The 27,030-nt window shown below is 42.2% G+C and overlaps 1 protein-coding gene across 4 annotated transcripts in view; it reads left to right on the top strand.

Moving 5' to 3' along the window:
* Positions 1-27,030, top strand: part of LOC110510575 (NT-3 growth factor receptor) — a 298,705-nt gene that overhangs the window by 154,356 nt on the left and 117,319 nt on the right. For all 4 annotated transcript variants that reach the window (XM_021592045.2, XM_021591998.2, XM_021591958.2 and 1 more), the window contains exons 5-8: positions 10,320-10,474; positions 10,844-10,986; positions 12,812-12,953; positions 22,943-23,242. In XM_021592045.2, the coding sequence (XP_021447720.1) occupies positions 10,320-10,474; positions 10,844-10,986; positions 12,812-12,953; positions 22,943-23,242 (740 nt within the window). The remainder of the gene's footprint in view (positions 1-10,319; positions 10,475-10,843; positions 10,987-12,811; positions 12,954-22,942; positions 23,243-27,030) is intronic.

Genomic DNA, 27,030 nt, shown 5'->3' with positions numbered 1-27,030 from the left:
AGGACCGCCACAGGAAAGGAAGACCCATAGTTACCCCTGCTGCAGAGGATATGTTCATTAGAGTTAACTGCACCTCAGATTGCAGCCCAAATAAATGCTTCAGCGTTCAAGTAACAGACACATCTCAACATCAACTATTCAGAGGAGACTGCGTAAATTGTACTTTTTTATTTGATTTATTTAACCTTTATTTAACTAGGCAAGTGAATCAATCCTTAATGGTCGAATTGCTCCAAATAAACCACTACAAAAGGACACCAATAAGAAGAAGATACTTGCTTGGGCCAAAAAAACATGAGGAATGGACATTTGACCAGTGGAAATATGTCATTTGGTCTGATGAGTTCAAATTTGAGATTTTTGGTTCTAACTGCCGTGTCTTGGTGAGACGCAGAGTAGGTGAACGGATGATCTCCACATGTGTGGTTCCCACCATAAAGCATGGAGGAGGTGTGATGGTGTGGGGTGCTTTGCTTATTTATTTCGAATTCAAGGCACACTTAACTAGCATGGTTACCAGAGCATTCTGCAGCAATATGCCATCCCATCTGGTTTGCACTTAGTGGGACTATCATTTGTTTTTCAACAGGACAATGACCCAAAACACACATCCAGGCTGTGTAAGGGCTATTTGACCAATGAGAGTGATGGAGTGCTGCTTCAGATGACCTGGCCTCCACAATGACCCGACCTCAACCCAATGGAATTGGATTGGGATGAGTTAGACCGCAAAGTGAAGGAAAAGCAGCCAACAGGCGCTCAGCATATGTGGGAACTCCTTCATGACTGTTTGAAAAGCATTCCTCATGAAGTTAGTTGAGAGAATGCCAAGAGTGTGCAAAGTTTTCATCAAGGCAAAGGGTGGCTAATTTGAAGAGTTTCAAATCTAAAATATATTTTGATTTGTTTAACACTTTTTTGGTTACTACATGATTCCATGTGTTATTTCATAGTTTTGATGTCTTCACTATTATTCTACAATGTAGAAAATGGTAAAAATAAAGAAAAACCCTTGAATGAGTAGGTGTGTTCAAACTTTGACTGGTACTGTATATATACTTAAACACTGTATGTTTTATCCTATTGTGGAAGTAGTGTTTTATTTACAGTATTTCCAAATTACTTATTCTTTAGATGCTTTTGCATAACCTCTATAACCTGCAATAACAAATATTTTACCCGTCAGTATTATATTTATATCTCACATAATGCCTATTTGATAGATTATTGCATGAGAAATGTTTTATTTGAATCATACATTTGCTAGTTATGGCCTTGTACTGTGCAATAAATAGTTTCCCATAGGAGATTCTCTCTATGTGGATGTTTGATGGCAACACTCTAACTCGGTCTTATATATTGCATTCATAAAAGACAAGATCAGTTTTATATCTCTTCTTCTGATGGCTTTCCATTGAGTGTCTATCTGTCTTGCTGCTGGGGGTTGAAGACAGGCCTGATGAGATGGATGGCTCACAATGGCCTGGCACTCTTTTCTGGGGCTTTATAGCGCTTCAAGAAAATATAATATTACATTATTTTAGTCTGTGTCTTTTAGCCAAGGGAGCCGGGCTAAAGACACTGCTCACACAGCCCAACCACTTACAAGGCCTGTAAATGGTATCAGAGCAGGGGGATTGCTAAATGGCAAATCTGTTGTAGCTGCTCCAAGGATGATGATACGATAAAATATTATTTACAGCACAAGCACAAAGGCACATTCACCAGTGTCAACAAACATTTTCTATGTGGCCACAAAGCTGCTTTGCCAGGGGCTGGGAGGGTCATCGATCCCCTTTCTACTGATGACCTTTCTTTAATCCTGCATGGGCTCTATAGAAAGACCTTTATGAACAGTCAGGACATGTCTGTGTTAGTCAGTGTCAAGAGATCATCTATTTTCTAAACAGACACATTATTGGTATCATTAAGAATGGAAAGAAGTAGATGGTGCTCAACCAACGTGAGTCGTGGTGCAACCTAACATCATTGGAAAGGAAAAGGCACAACACTCGCTCACCGCAGAATGCTTTCTGACCGCTGTTTCCTTTCCAATGGTATTATGAAGAACCGGTCAGATCAGGCAAGACACAAAACAACACAATCATGTCAGTTTTCGTGCCTTCATGACTTAGTGTCTCTTTAAAGAACATACATTTCTCACCAAATTAAGGGAAAGTATTCTTGGAACATGCTGGCATACTTTGCCCTACATTGACTACTGTGCAGGTGGTGTCCATTAGCCAAACTCTGCCTATACATCCAAATGTTGGCACAGCCAATTAGAGAGAAACTCTGCTCCACTCCTTTCTGTTGGGACTTCACTTCATTCTGGCTAAAACTGGGTACAACACAGGGTTAGAAAAAGGGAAACAGCATTAAGAATGGAAAGGGCAGTAGCACAATCCCCATTTATTTAATGTCCATTTTAATGTGCAGCTGCTGACTGGATGCCTGGATGGGACAACAAAGGCAAAATGTCCACTGTGATTAGTCGTGGGAGTAGAATCTCTAATGATCGGCCTCTTAATTAAAATCCTGAAATAATTAGGTGTGCATCGCTTCATGTCTGAATTGCCATGTATTCATCACTGGAGTCAATGGTGTCTCTGTGATGAGGTGTTACTTTATAACAGCCTAAACTGTGATAGCTAAATCCTGCAATTCCTTTCATAAACTGTTCTGATTAGTTTGATCAGTCATGGAAATGGCTGCACGCAGGCTACTCATCCTTAATCTGTAAAAGGCAGACAACTCACAGAGTATTACAAAATACTTTTGTCATTATCTCTAGTGCAATAACTTCAAATTGTGCATTTCTGAACTATATATATATTCTTGATGAAAACACATTCTTGCGTCTCTGGCTCTAACAACATGAAAGGAACACATTTTCAGCTGAGATGGAATAAGAAGAGCAGGGTGTTTTGTGTTAATGTGTTAGGTGCCAGTCATTCACCCATGTGCATGCCCCAAAGCTCAGAGCTGGCATGTCCATCTGCTGGCATGATTACACATGACCCATGCTTTCTCTTTGGGGTTACTACAATTAACCCAGACAAACCCCAACACCAAACACCAAGCCAGGACTAAAATGTAACTAACAACTCTCTAAAGCCTACACTGTAGCTTCGTCAGAAGAAAAGTTTTAAGTAAAAGAAGAAATAACAGGGTATTGTTTGGACACAACTGTGACATGAGGCTGATATTATTCATACTACCAAGATCAAAGCGAATGCAGAGGCAAACATATGCCGCTCCGCACATAGCTGGAGATGTAGACCTGCATTCACTGAATAATACCAATCCTGCTGTAATATTGATTGTTAGCCTGAGGTGGTCGCTCAGCGGATAGAGATAATAAGCTGCTCAGCAAAGAGGACTGGAGGGAACAAGGTTAATGTACTGTATGTAGAAATGTTCATGCACTCATAATGATGTCGCTTTTATTGATTGGTGCTCCCTGCCATCCCTTCTGATTCTTTACTAATTTGTTATCATTTTGTCATCGTACGTTAGCATGTGTTTCAGGGATAAATGCATCTCTTGGTCATTGAAGATGCGACTCATGCATTTTCTATACAGTAGTTGTTAGCCAGGAATTGACTGGAGGGAATATCCATCTCTATGAAATCTGGATTTTAGATGGAAAACCGAGCTTGCAGTAAGCTTGGGAGTAACCAAGTGTGGACCGACAACACGGCGTGGCTGGCTGTGTGTCTGCTCTGTGTTAGGCATTCAGAACACCCTTACAGCTCTCTGTCACAGTGGAGACATTGACACCAAGGCTTGGTCAAGGAGCTCAATATAACCAGTGCTGCCTACCAGTGTCTGCCTGCTTGGCCATTTGATACATATACCAGGGCATCAGCCCAGGCCACAACACTGTTTTACTCACCCACACATTGAGACGTATATCTCACCTCGTCTCCCACACCTTCACCCCCCTTCCTTCCTTCCTTCCTTCCTTCCTTCCTTCCTTCCTTCCTTCCTTCCTTCCTTCCTTCCTTCCTTCCTTCCTTCCTTCCTTCCTTCCTTCCTTCCTTCCTTCCTTCCTTCCTTCCTTCCTTCCTTCCTTCCTTCCTTCCTTCCTTCCTTCCTCCTTCTACCACTTCTGTGACTGGTTGTAGTTGTTGAAACAGCTCTCATGCCTGACTGAGCATCACTTTCCCCCAGCAGTACTGCAGACCGGCATCCACGCATGTCATTTAGAATGGGGATCATTGACAACTCTTTCCACCCCCAGTTTGCTTTCAGAGCAAGTGACAGATTGACAGCATGTTGTCACTGTATCAGAATCAACAAAACAATTCATATAAGGATGTATAACCAGAACATAGCGTGTCTTCAGACATCTTGTTCTTTGTTTGGCCTATTGCCACATCATCCATATGGATCGAAAGAGATAAGTATTTTACCATGCTTTGGAGTTGGCAATTTTGTCCACATTTGAAAATAATGATGTGCAATTTGAGCTTGACGCACAGGGAGATGTCAGAGCTGTTCTGCCTTTGTTCATTGTCATAGATAGTTACATTTTTGTACATCATTCATGTATAGTATTTTCTGAAGAAGTCTTTATTCTTGTCTTTTTTTTGTTAAACTGCATAACTTCTCAAAAGTGAAGAAGATAACTGTAAATGTCCCAGTTGCTTATCTGATGGGCTGAGCATGAATTCTACGTGAAACTCAGTTTGATTAATAAATAGATTATGGGGACAGGTGGTCTTAAATCTGTAATTACCATATTATTAAGCAATGGCCTCTCATATGTGGATCAGATTAACAGTGCAGGGAAGCCAATTCAATCCCTGGCTCCAAGAATGTTTGAGATGTCACCGGAAAGGTAATGAGACCAAGCAGAGAGAAGCCTGCTGTCTACCTCATGGTTCTGTAATCTAGGAGGAGGACGGTAGGGGTTTACATCCCTGGCCCCTACTCTATTCATATTCACTGCCTTTAATTAGCCACTGCTCTTCATTTGGGCTTAATCCTCCCCCTTGGCTATGCCAGATCATTGATATATTCACTGCACCGTGTGGGGAGATCACCTAAATTCAATTTAGTTGTATGCATGTGGATAGAATAATCTCAGCCTTTCAAATAATTACCCCCCGCCCCCCCCCCCCAAAAAAAAAAAACATAATTGGATATGTTAGAGAAATGTTATTGGATTTCTCCAATATGGTCCACATCTGTAAACTGAGATTGAATTCTCCAATATGGTCCACATTTGTAAACTGAGATTGATTACTCCAATATGGTCCACATCTGTAAACTGAGATTGATTACTCCAATATGGTCCACATCTGTAAACTGAGATTGATTTCTCCAATATGGTCCACATCTGTAAACTGAGATTGAATTCTCCAATATGGTCCACATCTGTAAACTGAGATTGTTTTCTCCAATATGGTCCACATCTGTGAACTGATATTGATTCCTCCAACTGCATATATAGATTAGAAAGCTAAGTGATTGCAGGTCAGGAAATATTTGATGTCATCGTCATTTGACTTTGCAATATTCCTTTGTTGCAGTGTGCAGCTCCTCCATGGTCTTTCTCTGTTGATGTTTGATGGAAATCTAGCCAGGGAGACTGTATAAATCCTGTACTGGGATTTCACCAAATATGGCCTAACTCGTTATCAAATGTATACAGATAACATTAACATTTAGCCAGCTTGCCTAGAGAATACCGTACAGTGTATTTAATGGGCAATCTTTTATATCTGGCATAGCTATTGCCACTTACTGAACACTCACATACTATAGGGACCTTGTTAAATTGGGCATCACCAACTTTACCTTTAACTGATGAAAAACCCTTGTGTCTCATTTATCCTGGTAAGTGTATGTGGCAGGCTGATCAATTCCCAGTCCACCTAGAAAATGGGAGCTATTTGTATTCAGGCCACACCTCCCTACGCATAATTCCATGTACAATACTGTACAAAAGAGGTAAAAAATTATTTATGTATGCATTTCTCTGTTGTCACATATTGTATCCAATGTCCCTCCGTACCTGTCGCATGCTAAGTTAGCCATTTTAAAGCAGATACTAATGTATAATACATAACCATGATTAAGTTATATGTGACTTGCCATTCTCAGCTCAGCATATAGGCTACTGGACTCCCATGTGTGTTCCTAGCTGCATGCCACCTTGACCTTTCCAAAGGTTAATTTGATGTTTTATTCAGGTTAGTAGAAGATATGCAAATGGCTATTCTCACAGGCCATAATCAGTCAGTGCTGTGGCCAAACCCCCCTTGGGCTATCTTTATATCATGCTAACCTCGGTTTATTGTCTCTATGTTGTTAATTAAGTACATCTTTTCAAAGGTATGTTGTGATGGTACTGAGTAATAAAAAAGGCCATCTGCAAACCAGAGGAGGCTCATAATAATGTCTGGAACAGAGCAAGTGGAATGACTTCAAACACATAGAAGCAATGTGTTTGATACCATTCCACTTATTCCACTCCAGCCATTACCATGAGCCTGTCCTCCCCAATTAAGGTGCCACCAACCTCCTGTGCTGCCCCCCCACCCACCCACACACACACACACACACACACACACACACACACACACACACACACACACACACACACACACACACATATACACACACACGTCATAAAGGTGTTTTATTCATGTTGTAGGTACTGTAGGAAGCCTTTGATCACCATTCTTCAAAGCGACTTAATGCACACGTGGAAAAATGAACCCAGGGTACTCTGTCCTTGGACAGAACAGAACACACAATACTGCACAAAGCCAAGTTAGTCCATGTACTGCAGGCAAATACCTCATCATTTAAAGAAACAGAAAAAGTCTATGTGAGTGACTCTCCCCCCCATCCAGACCTGCGTGTTACGTAGTGTATAGCGATGGCTGCGATGTCCATTTGGCATGCACACTCCGCTTTTCACGATCTCTGACCCCATCTTGTAAATCAGAAAGGTTATCTCTCTTTTGTCAACTGGTGAATCAATAAGTATACAAGCACACAGCTAGCTAAGATCATGTTAATGAAATGTCCTCCAGGTCCAGGTGTTTTATCTCTCTTTCCATATGTTGGATCTAGTGTGCTGCGCTGTACTACCCACTAGGCCCTCAGAAACCCAGGCAGGAGGAAGCAGGCAGCAGGAAGCGGGCAGCAAAAAGCGGGCAGCAGGCAGCAGGAAGCAGGGTGCACATCATGTGGAACTAAAGGGATTAGACATGCTAACTGCCACTTCATAGTCTTCTCTGGTCCATGGACAAATGTAACAAATGTGATAATAATGTCAAGAAAGATGTCAAAAGCGGAAAGTAGTTTTCCCATGTGGATGAAAGACAGAAAGAATACAATGGGCACGTTCAATATTTTATTCAGATATGAGCATTGTGAGGACTATTCATTTGACCCATTCTCCTTATCTTAATGAATAAGAAATGTCTGGACAAATGTATCTTAAGGGGTAAAATAGAGGAAACGACATGATGTCGTATAAAGGCTTGTTTGAAGCAGCAGAGCTAACAGTGATACCCAGTCTGTCTCATCAGAACCCCACACCTCATCACAGGAGCTGCCTGGGTGTGAGGATCTGGAAAGCCGGGGTGTGAGGGGGTCGTGGGTGGGAGTGTGTTAGGCGTGTTGTTTAAGGGGATAATTATGATTAATAATTCAAATCATTATTAATGTTTTGAGCATCACAGGGTATGAACATCACACCCCTCCTGTTCTCCAACCCTCATTAATCCTTTGTTAAAATAATGTGAGTCTTACTGTACAGTATGTGCTCATGCTCACGCACTGTGATATTCTATTTTCAATATTGAAATTCACGGTCACCCACCAAAGCACATGAATTTAAAAGTGTATTTGCTCTGGGTGGTTCTACAAAGAAGACCTTTAGCTCTTCCCTGCTATCATTTTCAAATTTGTCATCCGTGTCGTTCACATTAATGTGACAATATTGATTTAGCCAGGGATGGTGCAGGGCCTGTGTTTGTTGAGGGAAGGGCTAAGTCCAAATCATATCCACCCGCTTCCAGACTCAGCCTACGGTTAGCCAAATCAAATCAAATTATTTGTCACATACACATGGTTAGCAGATGTTAATGGGAGTGTAGCGAAATGCTTGTGCTTCTAGTTCCGACAATGCAGTAATAACCAAAGAGTAATCTAACCTAACAATTCCAAAACTACTACCTTATACAAACATGTGTAAAGGGATAAGAATATGTACATAAAGATATATGAATGAGTGATGGTACAGAACGGCATAGGCAAGATGCAGTAGATGGTATAGAGTACAGTATATACATATGAGATGAGTCATGTAGGGTATATAAACATAAAGTGGCAGAGTTTAAAGTGGCTAGGATTACATATTACATTATGTATTACATAAAGGTGGCAAGATGCAGTAGATGATATAGAGTACAGTATATACATATCAGATGAGAAATGTAGGGAATGTAAACATTATATTAAGTGGCATTGTTTAAAGTGGCTAGTGATACATTTTTACATCAATTTCCATCAATTTCCATTATTAAAGTGGCTGGAGTTGAGTCAGTATGTTGGCAGCAGCCACTCAATGTTAGTGGTGGCTGTTTAACAGTCTGATGGCCTTGAGATAGAAGCTGTTTTTCAGTCTCTCAGTCCCTGCTTTGATGCACCTGTACTGACCTCACCTTCTGGATGATAGCGGGGTGAACAGGCAGTGGCTCGGGTGGTTCTTGATGATCTTTATGGCCTTCCTGTGACATCGGGTGGTGTAGGTGTCCTGGAGGGTAGGTAGTTTGCCCCGGTGATGCGTTGTGCAAACCTCACTATCCTCTGGAGAGCCTTACGGTTGTGGGCGGAGTTGCCGTACCAGGCGGTGATACAGCCCGAGAGGATGCTCTCGATTGTGCATCTGTAGAAGTTTGTGAGTGCTTTTGGTGACAAGCCAAATTTCGCCAGCCTCCTGAGGTTGAAGAGGCGCTGCTGCGCCTTCTTCACAACGCTGTCTGTGTGGGTGGACCAATTCAGTTTGTCCATGATGTGTATGCCGAGGAACTTACCCTCTCCACTACTGTCCCATCGATTTGGATAGGGTGGTGCTCCCTCTGCTGTTTCCTGAAGTCCACAATCATCTCCTTAGTTTTGTTGACGTTGAGTGTGAGATTATTTTCCTGACACCACACTCCGGGGCCCTCACCTCCTCCCTGTAGGCCGTCTCGTCGTTGTTGGTCATCAAGCCTACCACTGTAGTGTTGTCCGCAAACTTGATGATTGAGTTGGAGGCGTGCATGGCCACACAGTCGTGGGTGAACAGGGTGTACAGGAGAGGGCTCAGAACGCACCCTTGTGGGGCCCCAGTATTGAGGATCAGCGGGGTGGAGATGTTGTTACCTACCCTCACCACCTGGGTGCGGCCGGTCAGGAAGTCCAGTACCCAGTTGCACAGGGCGGGATCAAGACCCAGGGTCTTGAGCTTGATGACGAGTTTGGAGGGTACTATGGTGTTAAATGCTGAGCTGTAGTCGATGAACAGCATTCTCACATAGGTATTCCTCTTGTCCAGATGGGTTAGGGCAGTGTGCAGTGTGGTTGCGATTGCGTCGTCTGTGGACCTATTGGAGGGTAGGGTGGAGGTGATATGCTCCTTGACTAGTCTCTCAAAGCACTTCATGATGATGGAAGTGAGTGCTACGGGGCGGTAGTCGTTTAGCTCAGTTACCTTAGCTTTCTTGGGAACAGGAACAATGGTGGCCCTCTTGAAGCATGTGGGAACAGCAGACTGGGATAAGGATTGATTGAATATGTCTGCAAACACACCAGCCAGCTGGTCTGCGCATGCTCTGAGGACGCTGCTGGGGATGCCGTCTGGGCCTGCAGCCTTGCGAGGGTTAACACGTTTAAATGTTTTACTCACGTCGGCTGCAGTGAAGGAGAGCCCGCAGGTTTTGGTAGCGGGCCGTGTCAGTGGCACTGTATTGTACTCAAAGCAAGCAAGCAAAAAAGTTATTTAGTCTGTCTGGGAGCAAGACATCGTGGCCTGGAGATGAGATGGAGGGTCTCCAGTTCCTTCCCAGGCACGGTGTGATGACTGTTTGGGGCTGGTCTGGAGGATAAGACTGTCCTTCACTACTTCTGCCTGTCCTGACGGTAAATGACCACAGATGCATAGTGTTGTTTCTCAACATTTATTTTTTATTCTCTCTCTCTCTCTCTCTCTCTCTCTCTCTCTCTCTCTCTCTCTCTCTCTCTCTCTCTCTCTCTCTCTCTCTGTCCCCCTCTCTCTTTCCCTCCCTCCCTCCCTCCCTCCCTCTCCACAGGAGGCTGGAAGAAGTGGTGTTTGAGTGTGGCTGTGATATCCGCTGGATCCAGCTGTGGCAGCAGCGAGGGGAGGCTGGCCTGAACACCCAGCAACTCTTCTGCAACAACGGAGCCTCCAAGATCCCTCTGCAGGCTATGAATATCTCACTCTGTGGTACGAACCACTGGCGCCACGTTCCCTGCTTCACACTCCTCAATCATCCCATGGTAGAATAATAGGGAGCACTTTACTTGGAATGGCTGTCATAGAGCCTAGACTATTCACATCGAATTCTTAAGAATGACCTAAACGCCTGTCATAACTCATCTCATGACAGCCTGGCCAAAAAGAGTCATGACAACTCACTGTTCTGAAACTCTGCTTGTTCCTTCCTTTCCCTTTCCCAAATAGAATTCACAATAGCTCAAAGTGTCTCAGTGAGAATTTCATGCGTGCTGTGTCTAGGTTCTATTGTATTCCCTCTCTGTCTCTCTGTCTCTCTCTTTCCCTCCCTCTCTCCACCTTTCTCTCTCTGTCTCTCAGACCTGCCGGACATCAGTGTGACGCACTTTAACCTCACGGTTGTTGAGGGGGACAGAGTCACCATCACCTGTAATGGATCTGGATCCCCCCTACCTGAGGTGGACTGGACCGTCATTGACCTCCACTCCATCAACACTCACCAGGTGGGCTAGGGGACAAACCAGGGGACACACAATGCACTTTGTGATTCTATTGATCACTGGGTTGTACACTATGTCTACTAAAGTATGTGGACACCCCTTATCAGTGGATTTGGCTATTTCAGCCACACCCATTGCTGACAGGTGTCATAAAAATCGAGCACACAGCAATGCAGTCTCCATTGGCAGTAGAATGGCCTTACTTACTTACTGGCCTTTACTAAAGAGCTCGGTGACTTTCAACGTGGCACCGTCATAGGAGGCCACCTTTCCAACAAGTCAGTTCGTCAAATTTCCGCCCTGCTAGAGCTGCTGTCAACTGTAAGCGCTGTTATTGTGAAGTGGAAACGTTTAAGAGTGACAACGGCTCAGCCGCGAAGTGGTAGGCCACACAAGCAGAATGGGACCACTGAATGTTGAAGCGCGTAGCGCGTAAACATTTCCTGCACTCGGTTGCAACACTCACTACCGCGTTCCAAACTGCCTCTGTAAGCAACGTCAGCACAATAACTTTTCGGCGTGAGCTTTATGAAATGGATTTTCATGGCCGAGCAGACGCACAAAAGCCTAAGATCACCTTCAATGCCAAGCATTGGCTGGAGTGGTGTGAAGCACTCCGCCAAAGGACTCTGGAGCAGTGGAAACGCGTTATCTGTAGTGATGAATCACACTTCACCATTTGGCAGTCCGACAGACAAATTTGTTTTTTGGCGGATACCAGGACGGCAGGGTAGCCTAGTGGTTAGAGCGTTGGACGAGTAACCGGAAGGATGCAAGTTCAAATCCCCGAGCTCACAAGGTACAAATCTGTCGTTCTGTTCCCCTGAACAGGCAGTTAACCCACTGTTCCTAGGCCGTCATTGAAAATAAGAATTTGTTCTTAACTGACTTGCCTAGTTAAATAAAGGTCAAATAAATTTAAAAAAATAAAAAAGGACAATGTTACCTGACCCAATGCATAGTGCCAAATGTAAAGTTTGGTGGAGGAATAATGGTATGGAGCTGTTTTTCATGGTTCTGGCTCCCAGTGAATGGAAATCTTAATGCTATAGCATACATTCTAGACGATTATGCGCTTCCAACTTTGTGGCAACAGTTTTGGGAAGGCCCTTTCCTGTTTCAGCATGACAATGCCCAAATCGAGGTCCATACATGACAGTGCACAAAGCGAGGTCCATACAGAAATGGTTTGTCGAAATTAGTGTGGAAGAACTTGACTGGCCTACACAAAGCCCTGGCATCAACCTCATTAAACACCTTTGGGATAAATTGGAACGGAGACTGCAAGCCAGGCTTAATCTCCCAGCATCAGTGCACCACCTCACTAATGCTCTTGTGGCTGAATGGAAGCAAGTCCCAGTAGTAATGTTCCAACATCTAGTGGAAAGCCTTCCCAGAAGAGTGACGAAGGGGGACCAAGCCATATTAATACCAATGATTTTGGAATAAGATGTTCGACAAGCAGGTCTCCACATACTTTTGGTCATGTAATGTACCATTGTGATTTGTGTATATCTAGCTGCATGAAACTACCTGGCTTGTGACCTTGGAGTTTGTGTTAGCTACAGTACAACTTCAGGGTCAGTGCCATTTAGATTCCAGTTAGTTATGAAATTCAGTTGTTGTGCAATAGAGAATGTCCATGTCCAATTGTGTGTTTCTGATTTCACAGCTTTCTGAAACCCTGGAAATGTTTAACATGCAGAATATTACATCTAAAATCTTTAATGGAGTTTGTCTGCCGCTATGCTATGAGGTTGTCAAGCACCTTTATCTTTATCCTACTGTATCACTCACTCCTCTCTCTTTCTCTCCTGCTCTGTTTCAGTCCACTGTGTACTGGCCCAATGTCCACTCCATCAATCTGACCCTGTTCAACGTGAGTCGTGATGACAACTTCTACATGCTGACCTGTATAGCAGAGAACAAAGTGGGGATGGCGAACACCTCAATTCAGCTCACTGTCCATTGTACGTAGTGATAACCAATTCCACTTCAAAGTTTGTATTAATCAAATTGCACATCGCAAACACTGTGTTTGCTGTTTGATGGAGCTAATATTCAGCTCACTCTCCAATGCATGTACAGAATGCAAATATTCAGATCACAGTCAGCCCATGAATGCTGCAGATGTTGTCAAGCACCTTGTTACACCACTATTTAGCTTTTATATGCAGACAACGTTTAATTACATTTTATTCCTCAAATTGTGCTATGAATTCTTTCTGTGCATCTAAGTTACATGTACAGTGGATTCGGAAAGTATTCAGACCCCTTGAATTTTTCCACATTTTGTTACGTTACAGCCTTATTCTAAGATTGATAAAGATACAAATAATAATAATAATATAATCAATTTACACACAATACCCCATAATGACAAAGCAAAGCCAGCTTTTTACAATTTTTTTGCAAATGTCTTAAAAAACAACAACAGATATCACATTTACATAAGTATTCAAACACTTTTACTCAGTACATTGTTGAAGCACCTTTTTGAAGCACCGATTACAGCATTGAGTCTTCTTGGGTATGACACTACAAGCGTGGCACACCTGTATTTGGGGAGTTTCTCCCATTCTTCTCTGCAGATCCTCTCAAGCTCTGTCAGGTTGGATGGGGAGCGTCTATGCACAGCGATTTTCAGGTCTCTCCAGAGATGTTCGATCAGGTTCAAGTCTGGGCTCTGGCTGGGCCACCCAAGGACATTAAGAGGCTTGTCCCAAAGTCACTCCTGCATTGTCTTGGCTGTGTGCTTAAAACCTTTCTGATCTCCCCATCCCGGATCCGGGATCGTGAATACAGACTCAAGCTCATTACCATAACGCAACGTTAACTATTCATGAAAATCGCAAATGAAATGAAATAAATATGCTAGCTCTCAAGCTTAGCCTTTTGTTAACAACACTGTCATCTCAGATTTTCAAAATATGCTTCTCAACCATTGCAAAACAAGCATTTGTGTAACAGTATTGATGGCTAACGTAGCATTTAGCATTAGCATTCAGCTGGCAACATTTACACAAAAAAACAGAAAAGCATTCAAATAAAATCATTTACCTTTGAAGAACTTCAGATGTTTTCAATGAGGAGACTCTCAGATAGCAAATGTTCAGTTTTTCCTGAAAGATTATTTGTTTAGGACAAATCGCTCCGTTTTCTGCGTCACGTTTAGCTATGAAAAAACCCCTGTATCCAGGATTGTGTAAATCTATCAGCAAGCTCATTAGCATAACACAACGTTAACTATTTATGAAAATCGCAAATGAAATGAAATAAATATGCCATCTCTCAAGCTTAGCCTTTTGTAAACAACACTGTCATCTCAGATTTTCAAAATATGCTTCTCAACCATAGGAAAACAATCATTTGTGTAAAAGTAGCTAGCTAGCGTTAGCATTTCGCGTTAGCATTTAGCGTTAGCATTAGCGTTAGCATCCAGCACGCAACATTAACAAAAACATAAAAGCCTTCAAATAAAATAATTTACCTTTGAAGAACTTCTGATGTTTTCAATGAGGATACTCTCAGTTAGATAGCAGATGCTCAGTTTTTCCAAAAAGATTCCTTGTGTATTAGAAATAGCTCCGTTTTATACATCACATTTGGCTACCAAAAAAAATCCGAAAATTCAGTCCTCAAAACGCGAACTTTTTTCCAAATTAACTCCATAATATCGACTGAAAACATGGCAAACGTTGTTTAGAATCAATCATCAAGGTGTTTTTCACATATCTCTTCATTGATACATCGTTCTTGGACACATGCTTTCTCCCCTGAATCAAATGGTAAAGTAGAAGCAGCTGGCAATTGCGCACCGAATTCGACGCAGGACACCAGGCGGACACTTGGAAAATGTAGTCTCTTATGGTCAATCTTCCAATGATATGCCTACAAATACGTCACAATGCTGCTAAGACCTTGGGCGAACGACAGAAAGTGTAGGCTCATTCGTTGCGCAATCACAGCCATATAAGGAGAGAATGGAAAACAGAGCATCATCTTGGTTTCGCCTGTAGAATGAGTTCTGGGGCACTTACAGACAAAATCTTTGCAGATTCTGAAACTTCAGAGTGTTTTCTTTGCAAAACTTCCAAGAATATGCATAGTCAAGCATCTTTTCGTGACAAAATATCGCGCTTAAAACGGGAACGTTTTTTATCCAAAAATGAAATAGCGCCCCTAGAGCTCTAACAGGTTAAGGTCATTGTCCTGTTGGAAGGTGAACCTTTGCCCCAGTCTGTGGTCCAGAGTGCTCTGGAGCAGGTTTTCATTAAGGATCTCTCTGTACTTGGCTCCGTTCATCTTCCCCTCAATCGTGACTAGTCTCCCAGTCCCTGTCGCTGAAACACATCCTCACAGCATGATGCTGCCACCACCATGCTTCACCGTAGGGATGGTGCCAGGCTTCCTCCAGATGTGACGCTTAGCATTCAGGCCAAGAGTTCAATTTTGGTTTCATCAGACCAGAGAATCTTGTTTCTCATGGCCTGAGGGTCCTTTGGGTGTTTTTTGGCAAACTCCAAGTGGGCTGTCATGTGCCTTTTACTGAGGAGTCACTTCCGTCTGGCCAGTCTACCATAAAGGCCTGATTGGTGGATGGCTGCAGAGATGGTTGTTCTTCTGGAAGGTTCTCCCATCTCCACAGAGGAACTCTGGAGCTCTGTCTGTGTGACCATCGGGTTCTTGGTCACCTCCCTGACCAAGGCCCTTCTCCGCAGATTGGTCAGTTTGGTCGGGCAGCCAGCTCTAGGAAGAGTATTGGTGGTTCCAAACTTCTTCCATTTAAGATTGATGGAGGCCACTGTGTTCTTGGGAACCTTCAATGTTGCAGACATTTTTTGGTACACTTCTCCAGATAGGTGCCTCGACACAATCCTGTCTCGGAGCTCTAAGGACAATTTCTTCGACCTCATGACTTGGTTTTTGCTCTGACATACGCTGTCAACTGTGGGACCTTATATAGACAGGTAGGTGCCTTTCCCAATCATGTCCAATCAATTGAATTTACCACAGCTGGACTCCAATTAAGTTGTAGAACCATCTCAAGGATTATCAATGGAAACAGGAGGCACCTGAGCTCAATTTCAAGTCTCATAGCAAAGGGTCTGAATACTTATGTAAATAATATATTTCTGTTTTTATTTTTAATACATTTTCAAACATTTCTAAAAATGAGGTTTTGCTTTGTCACATTCTCCTGTAAAGTATACTAGTGGTATTTTACAGTATATGTGTAAAATTATTAAAAAGCTAGAATTCAAGCTAGAATTCTTAATTGAAACAATAAAAAAAGCAGTCACCTCGCTTGTGTTTTGTTAAAAAGATGAGGGATGGGCCTGGAGAAGTGTAACCACTCTCAAATTCATTGGCAGAGCTATGGTTGCAAGGACTGACCATCTATGATATCAACATTATAGATTTAACCATGTTTTGTGGCTATTCAGTGTTTTTTTTTTTACATGTGCATTGTTTACAAACATTGTTATAATAAACATGTATTTTGGGTTCTGATGGGGTATGACAGTCGAACTAAGCTTATGAGGCATTTATAAGTTATATTCTTCGAGAATCAATGGGTATATATTCTTAATTTATAAGTCCAAAAATGGATGTAGCAACTAAGGATTCCAGCTATAAGGAATAAGCAATCTCCCTTGCATTCTGATGTCTGACTACTGATCATAAACTCCATCTTATAGATAGTAACCCAGAGGTGTCAAACTAATTTGCGGTCTTCACCGAGGTATGGAGGGCCGCGCTTCAAATGTCTAACTGTTCATCAGGAGCTTCATGAAATGGGTTTCCATGGATGAGCAGCCGCTCACAAGCCTAAGATCACCATGCACAATGCCAAGGGTCGGCTGGAGTGGTGTAAAGCTCGCCGCCATTGGACTCTGGAGCAGTGGAAATGCTCTCTCTGGAGTGATGAATCACACTTCACCATCTGTTAGTCTGACGGACGAATCTGGGTTTGGAGGATATCAGGAAAATTCTAACTTCCCTTATGCTTAGTGCCAACAGGTGGAGCTTGGTGTAATGGTCTGGGGATGTTTTTCATGGTTCGGGCCCCTTAGTTCCAGTGAAGGGAAATCTTAACGATACAGCATACAATGACATTCTAGATTATTCTGTGCTTCCAACTTTGTGGCAAAAGTTTGGGGATGGCCCTTTCCTGTTTCAGCATGACAATGCCCCTGTGCACTAAGCAAGGTCCACATAGAAATGGTTTGTCGAGATCGATGTGGAAAAACTTGACTGGCCTGCACTTTGAGTCCTGGCCTCAACCTCATCGAACACCTTTGGGATGAATTGGAATGCAGACTGCGAGCCAGGCTTTATCTCCAAACATCAGTGCCCAACCTCACTAATGTTCTTGTGGCTGAATGGCTGAATTTCTTCTCAATTATATTCTTTATTATACTTTTTTACTCATACGACCCGTGGGCCAGATTGAATGGGCCATATCTTTGACACCCCTGTTGTAATCCTTTGTTAACTACTCCTATCCATTCCTTCAGTACTCCTATCCATTAAATGCTATCCACTCTAACCTATCCATTCTATCAGTAATCCTATCCTTTATTTGTTCACCATTCTATTACTACTCCTATCCATTATATCAGTAATCCTATTCATTCTATTTTCACCATTCTATTACTACTCCTCTCCATTATATCAGTACTCCTATCCATTCTATTTTCACCATTATATTACTACTCCTGTCCATTATATCAGTAATCCTATCCATTCTATTTTCACCATTCTATTACTACTCCTATCCATTATATCAGTAATCCTATTAATTCTATTTTCACCATTATATTACTACTCCTATCCATTCTATCAGTACTCCTATCCTCTCCGTTCTATCAGTACTCCTATCCATTCAATGTTATCCATTCTATCCTCTCCATTCTGTCAGTACTCCTATCCATTCTATCCTCTCCATTCTATCAGTACTCATATCCATTCTACCCTCTCCATTCTATCAGTACTCCTATCCATTCAATGTTATCCATTCTATCTTCTCCATTCTATCAGTACTCCTATCCATTCAATGTTATCCATTCTATCCTCTCCATTCTGTCAGTACTCCTATCCATTCTATCCTCTCCATTCTATCAGTACTCCTATCCATTCTATCCTCTCCATTCTATCAGTACTCCTATCCATTCTATCTTCTCCATTCTATCAGTACTCATATCCATTCTATCCTCTCCATTCTATCAGTACTCCTATCCATTCAATGTTATCCATTCTATCCTCTCCATTCTGTCAGTAATCCTATCCATTCTATTTTCACCATTCTATTACTGCTTCTATCCATTCTATCAGTACTCCAATACATTCTATCAGTACTCCTATCCATTATATTTTTGCCATTATATTACTAATCCTTTCCATTCTATCAGTACTCCTATCCATTTTATCCTCTCCATTCTATCAATATGCATGTCCATTCTATCCTCTCCATTCTATAACTAGGCCTGCTTTTATCCAATCTAGCAGTTCCATTCTATCAGTACTCCTATCTATTTTATCCTCTCCATTCTATCAATACGCATGTCCATTCTATCCTCTCCATTCTATAACTAGGCCTGCTTTTATCCAATCTAGCAGTTCCATTCTATCAATGCCCAGAGGCCAGTGTATTGAATATTGATGCCTGCAAGCTGCGAGGTGGTTCTCTTGGATGTGAATATTTTATCCATGACAAGGCAGTTGGCCAATAGAGGTGTAACATTATTCTCTCCATACTCAATACATATTGATTCCCAGAGATTATGATGAGATCTGCAAACTCAGGTGGAAACAAGTCTCTCTCTCTCTTATGCTCGCGTACTCTGTCTTACGCTCTCTTACACTCTCTCTCAATTCAATTCAATGGGCTTTATTGGCATGGGAAACATGTTTACAATGGAAAAGCAAATGAAATATACAACAAACAAAAGGGAAATAAACAAGGGAAATATTAGTGAATGTTACACTTCCCAAAAATGTCAAAGAGTATACAGTTGAAGTCGGAAGTTTATATAACCTTAGCCAAATACATTTAACCTCAGTTTTACACAATTCCTGACATTTAATCCTAGGAAAAATGTCCCTTGTTTTAGGTCATTTAGGATCACCACTTTATTTTAAGAATGTGAAATGTCAGAAAAATAGTAGAGAGAATGATTTATTTCAGCTATTATTTCTTTCATCACATTCCCAGTGGGTCAGAAGTTTACATACACTCAATTAGTAGTTGGTAGCATTAACTTTAAATTGTTTAACTTGGGTCAAATGTTTCTGGTAGCCTTCCACAAGCTTCCCACAATAAGTTGGGTAAATTTTGGCCCATTCCTCCTGACAGAGTTCATGTAACTGAGTCAGGTTTGTAGGCCTACTTGCTCGCACACTCTTTTTCAGTTTTGCCTACAAATTTTCTATAGGCTTGAGGTCAGCACTTTGTGATGGCCACTCCAATACCTTGACTTTGTTGTCCTTAAGCAATTTTCCACAACTTTGGAAATATGCTTGGGGTCATTGTCCATTTGGAAGACCCATTTGCGACCAAGCTTTAACTTCCTGACTGATGTCTTGAGATGTTGCTTCAATATAATTTTCCTTCCTTATGAAGCTATCTATTTTGTGAAGTGCACCAGTCCCTCCTGCAGCAAAGCACCCCCACAACATGATGCTGCCACCCCCGTGCTTAATGGTTGGGATGGTGTTCTTTGGCTTGCAAGCCTCCCCCTTTTTCCTCCAAACATAACGATGGTCATTATGGCCAAACAGTTCTATTTTTGTGTCATCAGATCAGGGGACATTTCTCCAAAAAGTAAGATCTTTGTCTCCATGTGCAGTTGCAAACCTTTAGTCTGGCTTTTTTTTATGGCCTTTTTTGAGCAGGGGCTTCTTCCTTGCTGAGCGTCCTTTCAGGTTATGTCAATATTGGACATGTTTTACTGTGGATATAAATAGTTCTGTACCTGTTTCCTCCAGCATCTTTACAACGTCCTTTGCTGTTGTTCTGGGATTGATTTGCACTTTTCGCACCAAAATACGTTCATCTCTAGGAGACAGAACGTGTCTCCTTCCTGAGTGGTATGACGGCTGCATGGTCCCATGGTGTTTATACTTGTGTACTCTTGTTTGTACTGCTGAACTTGGTACCTTCAGGCATTTGGAAATTGCTCCCAGGGATGAACTAGACTTGTGGAAGTCTACATTTTTTTTTATGAGGTCTTGGATTATTTATTTTTATTTTCCCATGATGTCAAGCAAAGAGGCACTGAGTTTGAAGGTAGGCCTTGAAATACATCCACAGGTACACCTCCAATTGACTCAAATGATGTCAATTAGCCTATCAGAATCTTTTAAACCCATTACATAATTTTCTGGAATTTTCCAAGCTGTTTAAAGGCACAATCAACTTAGTGTATGTAAACTTCTGACCCACTGGAATTGTGATACAGTGAATTATAAGTGAAATAATCGGTCTGTAATCAATTGTTGGAAAAATTACTTGTGTCATGCACAAAGTAGATGTCCAACGCGACTTGCCAAAACTATAGTTTGTTAACAAGAAATTTGTGGAGGGGTTTAAAAACAAGTTTTAATGACTCCAACCTAAGCGTATGTAAACTTCCGACTTCAACTGTAGATATTTCAAATGTTTTATTATTGGCTATGTACTCTTGCTCTTGCTCTCTCTCTCCCCCCCTCTCTTCATCTCAGTCTCTCTCACTCTCGCTCTCTCATGCTCTCTTTCTACACCCCCCCTATCTCAAGCACTAATTTTCAGGGTGTAATTTAGGGTTGTCACAATACTACAATATATGATTGTCCATGACAACAAAGAAAACAGAAAGCAGACAAAACTCTTTGGTCTTTAAAGAAACCTACTGCATGTAAAATATTGTGTGCTATAGCTTGGAAAATAAACATGATTCTGGTTGACAACATAAGGCTGCTTGTTTCCAACATTAGGACTGTTTTCCTCAGGAAATATAGTCCGCTTCATGTGTTGTTTCCTTGCCACAATACCTCTGAGAATCGCAATACTGGTATTGTGACATCCCTAGTGTATTTTAGCTGAATTAACAGTGAATCAGAATATGATTGATTCTTTACATGAGCTCTGTATGCCACATTCACAGCCCTGGATTTGCAGATGGTTAGCTTCTAACAGATTGACCATAGATGTGGAGTTAAGTGGTGAGCACTTTTATGAGGTGTGATATTATTACTGCGTCTGGCCGCCATCGTTCAGAGTGGATGTGTCCACTCAACCAAAAGCCTGGAGACAAACCAATGTTCCTGTGGTCAGTAGCCACATCCTAGCAGCAGATTCAAATGTCAACAAAACACAATTTGTATGGTTGGCCTTCAAACTACTGAAAGTCTCTCTACTTGGAGTTGGTTTCCTTGGATGTGGATATATTTCATCCATGACAAGGAAGTGGTCCTCCACGGGAAAGATTGCAGAGATTCATAGAATGTTTCATCACATAATGTGCATGATTGCTTTCCAGCCGAGCGAGGAGAGAGGGGCTCTGACCCTAGTTATTCAGTGGCAGTGCACTGGTGCAACACAGCAAAGCCATTTGTTTTTGTTTGTGTTGTTCTTTATGAAGCCACATGCTCTTTGGTTTCCTAACCTTCCTGGTAATTACCAATCATCTCAACAGCCGCTTGGCTTGTCTGTTGGAAACGCCTTAAAACAGAGAATGTCAACAGCTGTGGTGATTAGTTAGACTAACTGATCGTCAAGTTCCCTTATTAGACCACATTGTTTCCTTCAGCTGGATACCAGAACAGGGTAATATGATGAGCGTTTGTTGCTCCTGCATTTACATTCATACTGAGTGGTGTTGGCCAACAGGGTGCAACACTATTCCCTCCATATCCAATGCATATTGATTCCCAGAGATTATGATGAGATCTGCAAACTCAGGTGGAAACTAATGTCTCTCTCTCTCTCTCTCTCTCACTCTTACGCTCTCTCTGTCTCTCTCTCTCTCTTTCTACAGCCCCTCTATCTCAAACACTCATTTTCAGGGTGTTTTTCTGAATATTTTCACAGAGACCCCCTGTGTTTGACCTTGAATTGCTAACAATGAGGAAATTGGCATGTACTCAGTGTATATAGTGTGTATTTTAGGGTTGTCACGATACTACGATATCTGATTGTCCATGGCAATAAAGAAAACACAAAGCAGACTAAACTCTTCGGTCTTTCAAAAGAACCTACTGCATGTAAAATATTGTGTGCTATAGCTTGGAAAATAAACATGATTCTGGTTGACAGCATAGGGCTGCTTGTTTCCAACATTTTTCCGCAGGAAATGTAGTCCTCTTCATGTGTTGTTTCCTTGCCACAATACCTCTGAGCATCGCGATACTTGTATTGTGACATCCCTAGTGTATTTTAGCTGAATTAACAGTGAATCAGAATATGATTGATTCTTTACATGAGCTCTGTATGCCACATTCACAGCCCTGGATTTGCAGATGGTTAGCTTCTAACAGATTGACCATAGATGTGGAGTTAAGTGGTGGGCACTTTTATGAGGTGTGATATTATTACTGCGTCTGGCCGCCATCGTTCAGAGTGGATGTGTCCACTCAACCAAAAGCCTGGAGACAAACCAATGTTCCTGTGGTCAGTAGCCACATCCTAGCAGCATATTCAAAAGTCAACAAAACACCATTCATATGATTGGCCTTCAAACCACTCAGTCTCTACAGACAAACTTGAAAATACATGGGTACAGGGTGTAACTATAGAACATTGTGTGACTGTCCTGCGTCAGACATAGTAAAACAAGTGCAGGCTCCTGAACAAGGCTACATGGTGTAACTAAAACATTGTATTTTAATGTGTGGCACATGTCCGGACGCTGACACATTAAAGAAAGCATCTCTGTCATTCCTGATGCTCCTCTCCTCCTGTCTGTCCTCCCAACAGTCCCCCCCACCATCCTGAAGCTGGATGAGCCCGAGCGTCGCCATGAAACCTGCATAGAGTTCACGGTGCGTGGCAACCCCCTGCCCACCCTGCGCTGGTTCCACCGGGACAACGAGATCTCCCCCAGTGACTACATCCGCACTGAGATGGATACCTACCAGGACTACCTAGAGGGATGCCTCAACTTCAAGGACCCCACGCACCACAACAATGGCAACTACACTCTGGAGGCTAGCAACTTCCTAGGAGTCACCACCAAGACAGTGTATGGACACTTCCTCAACGCCCCGTTTCCAGACGGTAGGTAGATTATACTAGCTAAAGTAGCTATGCTGTATATAATAGTACAGATATACACTGCATAGTAGCTTCGTATCTGTGACCTTTCATTAGTCCAACATGATATTGCATGGATCAGTGGAATTGATGAAGCAGAGCTGAACACTGTTGAGAGTCACTGAGAACCAAGTTTTACTGACTTATTAACAGGGTCATTGATGAATATAGGACATTTGCTCTCTCTGTTAGACCTCTATTCATAAATGGGATTTATGTACACTGCTTGTCAAAAGTTTTAGAACACCTACTCATTCAAGGGTTTTTCTTTCTTTAGACTATTTTCTACATTGTAGAATAATAGTTAAGACATCAAAACTATGAAAAAACACATATGAAATCATGTAGTAACCAAAAAAGTGATAAAGGAATCAAAATATATTTATATTTGAGATTCTTCAAATGGCCACACTTTGCCTTGATCTTGGTATTCTCTCAACCAGCTTCACGAGGTAGTCACCTGAATGCATTTTAATTAACAGGTGTGACTTCTTAAATTAATTTGTGGAATTTCTTTCCTTAATGTTTTTGAGACAATTAGTTGTGTTGTGACAAAGTAGGGGGTATACAGAAGATAGCCCTATTTGGTAAAAGACCAAGTCCATATTATGGCAATTACAGCTCAAATAAGCAAAGAGAAATGACAGACAATCATTACTGTCAGTCAATCCGTAAAATTTCAAGAAGTCGCAAAAACCATCAAGCGCTATAATAAAACTGGCTCTTATGATGACTGCCACAGGAATAGAAGACCCAGAGTTACCTCTCCTGTTGAGGATATGTTCATTAGAGTTACCAGCCTCAGAAATTGCAGCCCAAATAAATGCTTCACAGAGTTCAAGTTACAGACACATCTCAACATCCACTGTTCATAGGATACTGTGGTAAACGGGCCTTCATGGTCGAATTGCTGCAAAGAAACCACTACTAAAGGACACCAATAAGAAGAAGAGACTTGCTTGAGCCAAGAAACACGAGCAATGGACATTAGACCGGTGGATATTTGTCCTTTGGTCTGGAGTCCAAATTTGAGATTTTTGGATCCAACCACCGTGTCATCGTGAGATGCAGTTTGGGGGAACGGATGATCTCTGCATGTGTATTTCCCACCGCAAAGCATGGAGGAGGAGGTGTGATGGTGTGGGGGTGCTTTGCTGATGACACTGTCAGTGATATATTTAGAATTCAAGGCACACTTAACCAGCATGGCTACCACAGCATTCCACAGCGATACTCCATCCCATCTGGTTTGAGCTTAGTGGGAGTATAATTTATAACAATGACCCAACACACCTCCAGGATGTGAAAGGGCTATTTTACCAAGAAGTAAGTGATGGAGTGCTGCATCAGATGACCTGGCCTCCACAGTCTCCCAACCTCAACCCAATTGAGATGGTTTGGGATGAGTTGGACCGCAGAGTGAAGGAAAAGCCGCAAACAAGTGCTCAGCATATGTGAGAACTCCTTGAAGACTGTTGGAAAAGCGTTTCAGGTGATGCTGGTTGAGAGAATGCCATTGAGTGTGCAAAGCTGTCATCAACGCAAAGGGTGGCTTTTTGAAGAATGTCAAATATAAAATATTTTTTGATTTGTTTACCACTTTTTTGGGTACTACATGATTCTATGTGAGTTATTTCATAATTTTGATGTCTTCACTATTATTCTACAATGTAGAAAATAGTAAAAATAAAGAAAAACCCTTGAATGAGTAGGTGTTCTAAAACTTTTGACCGGTAGTGTGGAGGTGAAGATACAATATTTTTGGTGACTTTGTGTTCTTTTTTATTTTAAATGCTTTATTTGTAGATTTTCAAATTTGAGAACGTTGAGACATTTAGAACAGTACAACATCCCCAGTCCTTCTCCCCCCTGCCCACCTCCCGACCCACCCTGCCATCGCGCCCACCCACCCTGTTAAGGCATCATACCAAGAGGGTACAAAAAAACAATAGCAATAAATAATAACAATAATAGTAATACAATGGTAATTACAACAGCACTGCTGACATTAAAACTGATCTCTATTAGCAGCTCCAACATTTGAACATCTTGGCCATGTTCTGTTATAATCTCCACCCGGCACAGCCAGAAGAGGACTGGCCACCCCTCATAGCTTGGTTAGTCTCTAGGTTTCTTCCTAGGTTCTGGCCTTTCTAGGGAGTTTTTCCTAGCCACCGTGCTTCTACACCTGCATTTCTTGCTGTTTGGGGGTTTAGGCTGGGATTCTGTACAGCACTTTGTGACATCAGCTGATGTAAGAAGGGCTTTATAAATGTATTTGATTTGATGATTTGGCTTATAACAGTGCCCCTGAATCCTGGTCCGGTGACCCAAAGTGGCACATCCCCGCCCCAGTATCCAACACACCCGACCCCAATCAAGGGCTGAGGAAAATGTGTTATCAACAAAAAAATACAGATCTTATGCCAGAATTCGAATGCAGATTTGCAATGCTGTGAAAGATGATTGGATGTTAACGGGAAGAAGCAGATTTCTTGGTAAAGGCTAAAGTGATTTCGGGATTGGGACCTGATTTTAAGGGATCTCACGATAATGGGATTCAACACATGGATGCCGAGGTTCAGAGGGAGTGGAGAGCATAGTAACGAGACGGGAGATGTTGAAAGGCTTGACTGTAACGCCATGACAGCCCAAGTTGGTCAGCTCAAGTGTAGAAACCTAGTAAACACATTTAGATATACACTACATGACCAAAAGTATGTGGACACCTGCTCAAACATCTCATTCCAAAATCATGGGCATTAATATGGAGTTGGTCCCCCCTTTGCTGCTGTAACAGCCTCCACTATTCTAGGAATGCTTTCCACTAGATGTTGGAACATTGCTGCGGGGACTTGCTTCCATTCAGCCACAAGAGCGTTAGTGAGGTCAGGCACTGATGTTGGGTGATTAGGCCTGGCTCACCATCGGCATTCCAATTAATTCCAAAGGGGCTCTGTGCAGGCCAGTCAAGTTCTTCCACACCGATCTCAACAAACCATTTCTGTATGGACGTCACTTTGTGCACGGGGCATTGTCATGCTGTAACAGGAAAGGGACTTCCCCAAACTGTTGCCACAAAGTTGGAAGCACATAATCTTTAGAATGTCATTATATGCTGTAGTTTTAAGATGTCCTTTACCTGGAACTAAGGGGTCTAGCCCAAACCATGAAAATCAGCCCCAGACCATTATTCTTTATCCACCAAACTTTACAGTTGGCGCTATGCATTCGGGCAAGTAGCATTCTCCTGGCATCCGCCAAACCCAGATGCGTCAGTCGGACTGCCAGATGGTGAAGCATGATTCATCATTCCAGGGAACGCATTTCCACTGCTCCAGAGTACAATTGTGGCGAGCTTTACACCACTCCAGCCAATGCTTGGCATTGCGCATGGTGATCTTAGGCTTATGTGCGGCTGCTCTGCCATTTCATGAAGCTCCTGACGAACAGTTCTTGTGCTCAGTTTTGTTACAGAGGCAGTTTGGAACTCGATAGTGAGTGTTGCAACTGAGGACAGGTGATTTTTATGCACTACGCGCTTCAAGCCCTCACCGGTCCCCTTCTGTGAGCTTGTGTGGCCTACCACTCTGCAGCTGAGTCGTTGTTGCTCCTAGACGTTTCTACTTTACAATAACAGCATTTACAGTTAACCATGGCAGCTCTAACAGGGAAGAAATTTGACTAAATGACTTGTTGGATAGGTGGCATCCCATGACAGTGCCACGTTGAAAGTCACTGAGCTCTTCAGT

Source organism: Oncorhynchus mykiss, chromosome 1 (assembly GCF_013265735.2).
Source record: "Oncorhynchus mykiss isolate Arlee chromosome 1, USDA_OmykA_1.1, whole genome shotgun sequence".
In the NCBI taxonomy this organism is placed as follows: Eukaryota; Metazoa; Chordata; class Actinopteri; order Salmoniformes; family Salmonidae; genus Oncorhynchus; species Oncorhynchus mykiss.
The sequence above is the reverse complement of the archived record's forward strand: the minus strand, read 5'-3'. Positions and strand labels throughout refer to the sequence as shown.